The 12054-nt window shown below is 36.4% G+C and overlaps 3 protein-coding genes across 3 annotated transcripts in view; 1 reads left to right on the top strand and 2 right to left on the bottom strand.

Annotated features, from left to right (window-relative positions):
- LOC132787780 (FERM, ARHGEF and pleckstrin domain-containing protein 1) overlaps positions 1–1153 on the top strand; it is a 34564-nt gene extending 33411 nt beyond the window's left edge. The window contains exons 12-13 of the mRNA XM_060795077.1: positions 165–636; positions 701–1153. Coding sequence (XP_060651060.1) covers positions 165–636; positions 701–776 — 548 coding nt within the window. The 3' untranslated portion in view covers positions 777–1153. The remainder of the gene's footprint in view (positions 1–164; positions 637–700) is intronic.
- Positions 1154–3546: 2393 nt separating this feature from the next.
- On the bottom strand, positions 3547–6641 carry LOC132787784 (ubiquitin-conjugating enzyme E2-17 kDa). The gene is made up of 3 exons (XM_060795083.1): positions 6437–6641; positions 4323–4608; positions 3547–4250 (listed from the first exon to the last, which is right to left on the bottom strand). The coding sequence occupies exons 1-3, from the start codon at positions 6478–6480 to the stop codon at positions 4125–4127; spliced, it is 456 nt and encodes a 151-aa protein (XP_060651066.1). The 5' UTR covers positions 6481–6641; the 3' UTR covers positions 3547–4124.
- Positions 6642–7402: 761 nt separating this feature from the next.
- On the bottom strand, positions 7403–10626 carry LOC132787783 (protein takeout). The gene is made up of 3 exons (XM_060795081.1): positions 10520–10626; positions 8243–8328; positions 7403–8178 (listed from the first exon to the last, which is right to left on the bottom strand). Exons 2-3 carry the CDS (start codon positions 8310–8312, stop codon positions 7505–7507), a joined length of 744 nt encoding a protein of 247 aa, XP_060651064.1. The 5' UTR covers positions 8313–8328; positions 10520–10626; the 3' UTR covers positions 7403–7504.
- Between the last annotated feature and the right edge of the window lie 1428 nt (positions 10627–12054).

Below are 12054 nucleotides of genomic sequence, written 5' to 3' on the forward strand. Positions count from 1 at the left end.
GTTTCCTTAAATTAGTTTAATTTTCTGTTATATTTCTAATTCTTCTCGTAATATGACTGGCAAGAAAAGCACTTTGCAAAACGTTGTAAGAAATATAACCCTAACAGTCCGACTTCATAACTATTAATTTGTGCACTAAAATATTAACTTCATTTTGTACTTAGGCTCGTCGGAAGAGGGCCTCGACATGATCGGTCTGAGCAATGGCACAAACAGCCTGAACAGCAGCACTGGAGGAGGCGGTCCACTGACGCCGCAGCAACTTCTTATGCAGCAGCAGAACAAAACACAGCCCTCTCGCAGCAATACCGCGCTACACGTTTGCTGGCATCGTGGCGCCACCGTTGGGCTGGGAGATCATCTCATCGCTGCGGAGCATCAGCTCTCCGGCTATCTGCTGCGTAAATTCAAGAACAGCTCTGGTTGGCAGAAACTATGGGTAGTTTTTACCTCGTTTTGTTTGTACTTCTACAAGAGCTATCAGGATGAGTTTGCGCTGGCCAGTCTACCACTTCTTGGCTACACGGTCGGACCTCCAGGTCATCAGGATGCGGTTCAAAAGGAGTTTGTTTTTAAGCTCTCCTTCAAGAATCACGTTTATTTCTTTAGGGCAGAGAGCGCACATACATATAACAGGTATTTTCCCTCACATATGGAGTAAAAATAAAAACATTTCAAATAATAGATAACTTTTCTTTAGATGGCTGGAAGTGCTACGCAGTACTACTCAAACCCAGGACTTCAAAAACATACATAGTCACACATCCAGCAATTAAACTAAATGAAATCCCGAAGTGAACCATTGTGCAATTCCATGGAGATGGCAGAAGCTGTATCTCCGCAAAGAAATGCCTTTAGTATTCTATATATTTTTTATATACAACATATACACCACATAAAAGATTCCCGATTATATTACTTGACTCTTAAACTAGTACCGGAGCTCTTCAAATTATAAGTTTTTAAACTTATTGTATTCTTTTAGCTCTACATCTTCCATGTATATAGTTTCTCGTATTTTATTTTTATTGTCATGTTTTGTGTTGGTCCCTATTTTACTCTACACATTATATATTTTGTCAAATCTGCGCTAAGTGCCTTATAATTTCAAATATATATGATTTTTCTAATTCATTCAGTGTCAAATATTGAAATAATTCTACATATATTAAAATTATTAATAATTGAAAATGAAAAGAAATTATATCAAATTGAAGTACAATTTTAATTTGTTTATGATAAATTAAATATTGCCTTACGACACGATAAAACGATTTCATTGTTTTCAATTTTAAACAAATTTAACAAACTAAGCATAAGTCATTATCTTTAATAGCATTTAACAAATTAATATATTTTGCAAATATACGAGCATTTTTAATCAAAAACTACGTTACAAAAACAATTTAATTACAACAAGTCGTAAAAATTATATGCAGAAGGAGAATGAAGGAAAAGTCTTTAAAAGCCATTAAAATTTGTGGTTTGACCTAAATGTGACCAAATGTCCAAATAGATGTTGGAAATGCATTTACATTGGAAATTATTATATTAAATCGCATATTTCAATATGCTGAATCAATTTTATTGAAATTTATTGTTAATATTTATCATCCATCATTTACTTAATTTTTATCACCTTCAGTAACAGAAAATGCAATTTTGACAAAACGTGCGTTAAGAACCCAGAGTAATTGCAGCGTAAAATAGCTATTCTTATTGCAGAGTGGTATATTGATTTAATGAGACGGAAATTCGTTACCAAACAACGATGGACATAGGATTCTCAAAGTGTGACATGCTGCTATTCCCAGCTTACTTATTTATTTAACAACTGATCGACTTGTAGAATATTTTAAATTTTAATTTCTTTACTGGTGACTAAGCTCGCAGCAATGGCTTAAATAGCATTATTAAATGATCGAGTTGCTGGTACCAATGACGTGTGTTTCTTTACATTTTTAAGCAAAGTATTATTTATATCTCTGACTCCAAATTTTACGATTTTTGTTTTCCAATCGAACTTAAATATTAAATTTCCAGTAAACTTTCAATATGTAGCGAACCAATTGCAAAATGTATTTATTTGACTTACAAAAGTGTGAAGCACTTTTTTATTGTCATCATCAAGAGGAACATTTTTACCATTGCTCATTTCAAGCACACTAAATATCATGGAATTTGACATGGACAGTAGAAAAAACTTACACAAGAGCGATCGATAAATTTTTAGTTTTTATCATTTCGCAATTTCTGTGCTCATAGAGCAATTAAAATGTCTTAAAGCAAATATGTATGTTCGAGTACAAAAGAAAAACTAAAACGATTATCCTGGAAATTCCTGCTTGAAAGAATAGAAACGGAAATAGTCATTTATTTTATAGTTCTTTATTGATAATTTGAAATCTATAAGGTAAATTGTTATCATTTGCTTCATTTTACTGCTTGTTGTTCTTGTTGTTGTATTTCTTTTTATTAATTTTATATTATTTTAATTTGTGTTTTCTCAATATCAAGAGCTCTAAAAGGATTGCAAAACTTTATTTGAATACAATTTGAAATATGAAATTAAAAAACAACATGCCGCTATAAGGGGATTATCCATATACATTTACATGATGCTCAGAGCATCATTAGCATTACCATTATCGTTATCAATTATCAATATCATAATCATTATCGTTCCACAATTATGGTTAGCATAGTCATCATCTCAACACAAAGTGCCAAAGTGGAGGGTCTTAGCAAAAGGAACAGCAATTTGAAAACGAATTAGAACGATCGATTGTAAGAATACGCTTAAAAACTATTAACTAAATAATGAAATGCCCTGGCCTAGACGCATGGGTGTGTGGGTATTTTTTGAGTGTATGTGTCGGTGTTAATATTTTAGCGTGTGGCAAATGGCAGTTATGAGGTGTTTAATCTAAATACTAAGCATACACAATGGTCATTTTGTCATGGTCGGGGAGAGTGGCGATTGCAGTAAGATATTGCATTGATTATCACTCATTGAAATGAAAAGATTACACGATCTGGGGATGGATTGAATTGGTCACAGGGTAGAGATTTTAAGGATGTACATACATATATATGGTATTTATATAGTTATACAGTTTTATTTCTTTATACTTTGATAGACATATCATAGATCCAATTTAATTCAATTGCATGCTAACAACTAACATTAAATTTTAATTTTAATTAGAAATTTTGGCTTCGTATCGTTGGTGTTCTTCAACTTTTAGCCAATTGTATTATTAACCGAATATTAGGTAGCTTGTGCGAATAATCAATCATCATATTACATATTAAGATTTGCAGCTTACTCACTGGTAGCCTGCAAATTAAAATAGCTGAACATATAATTATATGTATGTATATATTTGTGTATTTGCAATCAATGCTTGATTCTAATTCTGTTGTGTTGATCTCGGCTTTATCGTCTATGAATTTACGAATATGTATATGTGTGAGCTATAATTTTGTTGATAGCAATTTAAAATGAAACTATTTCACGCAGTAAATTTGCCAACTAGTTTTATAAATTTTTTTTATTATTATTCTTAATAACTTTTCTTTCTGCTGCTATTTGAATTATAACATTGAATTCTTTTTGTGTTATTAATATTATTGTTAGCTTATAAGAGGCTTTTTTAGGTGATATATCTATTGATGTCGGTTGAAGTAGTTTGCTGCTTCAGTGGGTTGGTAGATGTTCTTGTTGCTGATGCTTCTTGTCGCGTGTCTACGATTAAAACATTTCGCCGAAAATATAAAATGCCCTGTTTTACGGGTCTCTCTGTGTGTGTATGTTTGTGTGCAAGGGTATGCGGTATATGTGGACTGTCTGTCTGTGTGTGTGTGTGTGTGTGTGTTAGGCGATATTACAATTTCATAGCATTATAACTATTATAAATATATCTGATATTATTTAATTTAAACTTGTTTATATTATTGCATGTTGTTGTTTTTCGCCGCAAGTTATCGCTGCTACAACTGCCTCTGCCGTTGTTGTTGTAGACGCTCCTGCTGCTGCTTCTGCTGTTGTTGTTGCTGCTGCTGCTAATATTATTGTTGTTGCTGTTGTTGTTGCTGTTGATGTTAACTGTGTGGGCGCATGGCTAATCGATGAAACTTTGCTCCACACAGGCTTTCACACGCTTCTCATACTCACGGCGATTCTCTTTATAAAGCTGGGCGGCTGTTGAGTTGGCCGGTGAGTTGGGATTGGGATCGCTCAGCAGTGACTATAAATAAGATGTATAAGAGTAAATTTCAGCATTTCAAGATATGATTCTTATCAAAATAGAAATGCTCACCTGTATGGATGTTAATATTGCTGACACATCGTATGTGGGACTCCAGCGATTTTGCAATATATCCAAGCATATGCCACCATCTGCATAAACGTTTGGATGAAATACTTTCGATACGAATCGAACTGTTGGCGGTTTATTTGGGTATTCTTCCGTAAATTCTATGGTTAACTTAAAGGTACCATCTTCGAATGGAGTATCGTGTGGACCAAAAATCACAGCATTCCATATCATAATATTATTATCTGTTGGTGCACCCGAAACACCCGTTGGTGGGTCCTCCTGAAGTCTGCAAATAAGAATCACAATCACAGACTGTCACATTGTTGTTCTTGCCCTAAGTTTCTTAATAGTATCAGCTCGAGTATTATATCTTCACATCCATGAAAATCAGTAGATTGTTCTCCTCACATTCTTAAATCTTCTTAAAACAATGCCTTGTGAAACGGTAAACAATTTAAGAGGCAAATATATACTATAAACATATCTGCATGTATGACCAACCAATCATGAGTGTCTTTGTCTATATACAATGATTTATACATACATGTATGTAAATATGTGACTATATATGTATGTATATTTTGACGTTGTCATGTTTATAAGATATTTCCTCTTCGCAGTAGTTGTTGTTGCATTCAACAGCTGCTTTTGTGTATTTTGAGTTCATTAAGCCACGCGCGTCACCACATGTCTACTTATTACAAATCAATGTTTTTTAGAATATAACTTTTTTTATTTTATGCAGACAAAGGTTAAAGCATTTTTGTTCATCTGGAGCTTATTACGATTTTTATCCCATATCCCTTCTATTAGTTTTAAGCTCCCAGGAACCTTACTCAAATGTAGGTCAAGCAGACATGCATACACAAAAATGAGCGTGTGTGTGAGTGTGCAACAACTACAAGAAACTGAACCCACAAGAAGCGATGCCCAACAACCAAGGAGACTAACCAACAACCAACCGCACCCTTCAGTCGGCTAAATCAATACAAATGACAAAGCTTAAAATGAAATCATCGATTAAACAGCAGCAGCAACAACAATAACATACGCAATGAAAAAGCAAAACAAAACACTAGACGGTAAATGGTGATAAACAAAACAATTTCTGCGGCATAGATTGTTGTTGTTGCGGGTGGGTGGATAACTGGTGAGTTTTGCTGATTCAAAGTCCTGCTGCCTTGAAGCAGCCTTGACATTTACTGGACCTGCTGCTCGTGGTGAACGCAACTTCGTAATGCTCTCATAGCGTGCATTTAGTATTTTGTACAATCAAATTGGTTCATCATTTGTCAGGAAGTGCAGAAGTCGAATGGTGAAAAATATCCCACACATCGTTGAATGAAATTCCAATAAGAAGGCGCTGCTGCTGCGCTGCTTGCGTTGCTGCTTTGGGGCAGAGAGTATGAGTCAACAAGGTTAAGTGAGCGCTGTCAAATGACGGAAGATGGTGAAACAGAGATGCGAGGCGTGTACGGGAGCCAGGATGAGGAGGATGACTCTTTGCAGCTGTTTGGGAGAACTATTAGTCTATCTACATATTTATTTGTCTATAGTTTGGCTCTCTGTGTTCTGCTTTCTGCTCTGGTTGGCTTTTGTTGTTGTTGATGTTATGTCTGCGACGCAATAGCACAAATGGTGAAAAAAGAATTTTCGTACATTACGCTTTGTATTTTGCCTCTGTTCTTCTTTGCACAGATTTAGTTTACATGTTCGCTTTATTTTTTTTTTTGCGTTTTCTGTGTGTGTGTTTGCGTTATGCTTCAGCCTCAAAGTCAAGTGTCAAAGACGCAGCGCAGCATAGGTAACACAATTTGTTGTTGTTGCGATTGCGACTGCTATTGCTATTGGTTTGCCATTGTTATTGTTGTTGTAGTATCACAAAGTAAAAGAGCAGCGAAAAAAAGCAACGTACAAGCTCACACACACACACAATTCATACACAGGTCACATACACATATGCACATTTGTATTTTGGCTGCGCAAACTTTTCCACAGGCATATGCACATACATACATACATCCACACTTTATCATGTATGTATGCGTGTACATACGTATGTCGCCCCGTTTCCCCATTTCACACCACGACGACTGACAGTGTACTTTTCTTACCTTTTAAAATCTCTCATAAGACGTCTGCGTGCGGGTGTTGACATGTTCTACAACGTTACTACCACTTGTGTTTAATGTAAATAAGAACGTTTTAACAATGCGATTTTTTTATAAACAGAGACAGTGAAATTTTGTAATTTTATTTTTAATTGAGGGCACAGACTGAGCAGCAAGCAGCGTGACCGCAAGTTGATTTTTAAAATATACTATTTTGCTTCGCAAAAAATACCGAAATAAATGGCTTTTGTGATCACCCGCTATGGTTACATTCTTTTGTTTCGCCAATTCAATTAAAGATTGACACATGAGTCGAGATTAATAAGTGGCCGTAATTTAATTATAAAAAATTCCAAAGGAATTGTTTTCACCAAATTTTGGTATATTAGCACCAAAAATATTTAATTCTACGCCCTGTAATAAAAATGTCAATAATACAATATTTTGTTGAACATTTTTTTTCGATTCAAGAAAATCGGTCTCCAGTCATTGTTACAGTGCGCAAAATAATATTTTCCAAAATCCTAATTATGTGTTAATTATTAACAGTTAATATTCGTATGGGTAATGCATTAATTTGTCAAATACAAGTTTTATAATATTAATGTAATTTTACTGATATATTTTCCTACAATATTGAAATTTGTATCTCAATACAAATATTGGAGTATTTTTCAAACTAAGAATTTGTGTCTTATTTCTATTATTAATTAATATTAAACGAGCTTGATTTAGCGGGAAACTATTTGACAACACTGGTATCTATATTTTTTTTTTAAAATCTTTATTTCGTTCATTTTTTCGACATTTTTGGCATATTGGAAATAGTATTTTTTTTTAAACCTAGAAGCGGTCACTTTGTTTGGTTCACAAAAAATGTTGAAATTGTGTTGTTTTTACACTTAATGATTAAACGAAAAGGCGAGAAAATTTCACAGACTGAATAATAAATGATCACTACAATGGGAGTATTTTGATTACTTTAATTTATTTATGAATTAAATTTACACTAAAATATTGAATTTAATTGTATCACAAGCATTAGCATTCGACTCCAAGCACGCTTCGCAATTAAACGGGAAACAATTCATTATAAGTAAAGTTCTCAAGGATTTTGGTGGCAATTGCCAGGAATTTAACCTCTAGAGCACGAGCAATGGGCGCTATCACTTCATTGGTGAATAATTCAAAGTTTTCATTGATGGTTTGGTTAATAACATCGCCAAGCACTTTGTCGCCGTTAAAGAGGTTGTCCAGACGCAAGCGACCTTTTCCAGTGCGAATTTTCAATGCAAACTCCTTAATATCAAAGTAATCGATGTCGTTGACATTTTTAACATCGTAAGTAACTCGGACATAAGCCACAAAGTTGGTGAAGTTGCCCACAAAGGGACCATTACCCTTTATAGGTAGCGCTAAGATGTTGCCATTTATATCGTATTGTCCCTCTCCTTGCAGATGCGGAAGAATCAGTTCGAAGTCGAATCGCTTGTTCTGTATAGATGCTCGCATTTTAGTAATTTCAAAGTTAGAAGCGCCAAAGACTGTCAGTTTCTTGGCCTTGACCGTGATGCCGCCAGAACTGCCGTCCAGAATATTGAGGTCACCGATGTAGAGGGGTTCCAGGGAGGGTACATTGATTTCCTTGATACCCTTGACTAAATATGGACGCAGATTGTGCACACTTTGCTTTACACACTTAGATAGCTCGGGATCGTTGCGATGACATATCTTGATGTAGTCAGCTAATGGGGTTTAAAGGTTATAATTATTGTTTTGCTCAAGCATATAATTTGTATTTTTACTTACGCATAGTGGCCGCATAGGTGATGCCGAGAAAGCAAACGAGAATTGTGACTCTAATTAATCTGGATACCATTTTTTGCTTGCGATTTCTGTAATTAACAATTTGGCAAGTCATTAATAATAGGTTTAGGTAGATCCGACAATAATTAGGAGCTATAGTGTCAACTCATTCCAAGTTCCGTTCAGTACTGCTATTGCAATTGACGTCAGAGAAGCTAATTGTGCTTCTGCGACGGTCTTAAATGTATTAATTATCAATATTTTCCCAAGATTTCTGATTATATACTTTATAATAATAATGTTACAATCATGCAGCGTATTATCTGCTTGAACTGAATTCTCAACTCAAAATTGAATCTGGCCTGAAGAACTAGAGAGATGGTTCATCAGGGGCCTAGCTGGGGCTACCAGACGGGTCGCAGGTTGCGGATAGCGATCGACCTCTAGGCCAGAGGTTAGCTGCGAATAAGCGCAAATGTATACACTACATCCGCAAATAAGCAGTCCCGGACAATCAGCGGGTGCTTGGCATTGACCAAAGTACTGACGAGGGGCTTATGATACCACCTTTTAAAATCTTATCATATACTTTTTTCATTTCATTTTGCACCTGGGCTGGGCTAAGGTGTTATTCGACCCGTGCTGAAAGTCAGCTTGGCTGGGGGCCCAGGTTTATCAAAACTAGCCCAGTCGTGAACGGAGACCTCAAGTGATTGGCAACCACTTGTTGAAATTAGCCTTACTTGGGTACTGCGGATCTCTGCCCGAGTGGACATATTATTTCTCCGCTACTCGTGGGAACAAGACACAATGAATAGAAAACAACAAATCAATACAAAATCGGAGTGTGGTCCTCCTAATAAGAGACCCAGAGAAAGAGTGGAAGAAGAAAAGTTTACAAATCGCTTGGCAGAGCCGATCGAACCTTTAGGTTTTAATCATAAAGACCCTGGAAGCGGCAATTATACTGATGTTCCAATTGTGAGTAATAGACCGGTAAATTTCATCAGATGTGAACCATCGAAAGCTAACGCCAAAGATAGAGTAAAGGCAAAACGAATATTAACCCGCCATATTAAAGCACCAATAACAGAAGCCCAGGCATCGTCCAAGCAAGACTTTTATCGGATCCAAGAGGACGTCAACTGGGCAAAGGCTGTTCTTCCGAATTTTCGACTCGATTACAAGGAATCTCTTTTACCAGTTTCTGGAACTGCACGGGAGAATTTGATTGTAAAACTGCAAATGCCTTCTCAAGATGTCTCCTTGTCAAGTTCAAGTTTGGACTCTTTACAGCCGCCTACGCCAACTTCAAGAATAGGGAGTACCGATCCGAATCCTACGAATACATGCGGGAGTGCATCGAAGAAGTCATTTACAGATATTGCAAGAGGACGTAAAATAATCGGAATTATTGATAACGCCAATGTCGAAGGAAAAATACCCCGAAACCAATGGTATTGGATTCAAGCTTCGCTGGCTTCGATAACACTAGAAGTATTGCGGGACAATCCAGGACCGCCACCATGTTGCCAAGATGCTGGATGGTTTCAGGGAAACACTAAGTTGATTGCTTGTGATAACGATAGATCGGCCTTGCTCTATCAATTTGCAGTTGCGAAGCTTGGTGAAGTGTACCCAGGGGCACAGTTGGAAGTAGTCGATATTATAGACATTCCTTCGAGACCTTGGGCCACAGCTTGGCTACCCGAGACACCATCGGAATCGGCCGAGATACTGGGAATGCTAAATGATTTAAACCCGGAGTTGGTAATGGATAGTTGGAAAGTGATCAAAGCGGACAAATTTGAACGGAATATGATGCTGGTAATCTTCCAAGTAACTCACGCATCGATTGAATACTTAACCAGGTGTGATGGTCTGCTAAATTACGGATTCAATAAGATTCGTATGCAGTTCTACATGACTCCACAGGATGCTCTATCAAACCTGGAAGCATTTGCTGCAGCCGTCGACCCGCCCACAGAAGAGGATGAGCTCGAATTCGATCAGTCTCTTCTAAACGAGGACTTATCGTTTCTAGCAGATTATCGAGAGAGTCTTGACTAAGCATGACCACTTTAACTGAACACAAACATTCCACTGTCACAAACAAATAAAAAGCCTTTGCCTTTTAAAAACTTGACTAATCCTGTTTTTTGTATTAAACTACTTTTTTGTTGTTAACACACATTTATAGAAATGTTCTTATTCAGGAACTTTCAATTCACTTTAAATGGCAGCGATTGAATTATAAATAATTGTGTAAATTGTACTAACGTTTAAATGTTAGATTTGTAGTTTTTACTGAAGAACCGATTGTCTGTTTGAATCTCAGGCGTGAGGTATAAGTGACCGTCAACAAAACGAACTGAATGCAAAATTGTAGAGTCGCTCGTATTTTATAGCAAAAAATAAACGATTGGATTTACATGAGCGGTTGAGCTTAGGAATAGCCATAGACGTAACGTAGAACCCCAAAACATGTTGACAATACCCATACCCATACTCATGCCAACTCCCAACTGAGGGAGAGACTGAGGCAGACACACGAGAGTCAGAGAGGTAGAGAGGCTTAATAGTGAGAACGAGATTCAAAGCGGCTTCGACTGACTTAATGATAATAATAATCTTAATGATCGTGTTCATACAAATCAGTTTGCCTCTGTATGCGATGCTTGTTGGCAATACCCCGCCTTCTGAGTGCACTGAACAGCGCAGCAGCAGCCAAGGAAGTCGCATTAACTAGTTTACGAGTCACAGATTCCCCCACCCTACATCCCCCCAACACAATGCCTTTTGTCAGGTGAAAAGGTTAAGACCCATTTAATGCAGCCTGTAGTTTTGTTTGGATTTATTACTAGTTAATCTTTGGCTTAAGTTGGCGTGCAGTGCGTAATTAGTAGATTCCCCATAAGCTGTGTTGACAATCTAAACTTGGTATTAGAATTAGAATTCGCTTGAACATTGCCTGTCATAGTCGCCGCAGTCTCTCAGCGGCAGTCTTATGTAATTTTGTGTGTCGAGTCCCCCATTCAGTAGAATGGTGTGTTGACAGGAAGGCAAGGCTGTGACTCGCTGACGTGGTTCACTGCCAACACTGATGAGGCATACACATTCCACTTCAAGCGATGACTTGGACTGTTATAAGTGAAAAATTATTCAACAACACGCAATTGCCAAAGTTATTGTGATTAGTTTCTACTTAGTAAGGGCTGAACTGGAGATGTACTTAAACATCGCAGTTAAGTAATTCAATCCCACCCCCGCTTGATCAGAAGTCTCCAACTTTGACCTTAGATTCAGATAAATAAAGTTAATCAATGTGTTACGTTAGTTAGTGTCTAGATAGAGCATCTCGGTGGAGTTTTTATTATTATTATTACTAACTTCAAAATTGGCTGCAGTTGATCGGAATCAAAATATTTGATATTTTTCATTAGCTAATTCATCTTATTCGTATAATCTTTGTGATTATATTTTTGTCAGGATATAATGTAATGATAATTTTAGACATTCTCTTATTTTATGTTATGTTCTTGGAAGTTATGTTTTCATAATTCTCACTGAGTTCCAGCAAATTATTTCTGCGCATTTTTCGTTCATTCATATTGTCGAGGCACTCAATTTGCATATCGAACCTGATGTGACCGTGCATGTAATGATAATACATATGCAATTGGTAACCAGCAATTCCTACAATGTAACAATTATATAATAACTATAGTTAAGTTTTGATAAGTACAAGCGTAAGCTGGATTGTTTGCTTAGTTGGTTTGTTGAATAAATTACATCGATTTAATATGTCGTCATAC

The sequence above is a fragment of the Drosophila nasuta genome, chromosome 2R (assembly GCF_023558535.2).
Source record: "Drosophila nasuta strain 15112-1781.00 chromosome 2R, ASM2355853v1, whole genome shotgun sequence".
NCBI classification, from domain to species: domain Eukaryota; kingdom Metazoa; phylum Arthropoda; class Insecta; order Diptera; family Drosophilidae; genus Drosophila; species Drosophila nasuta.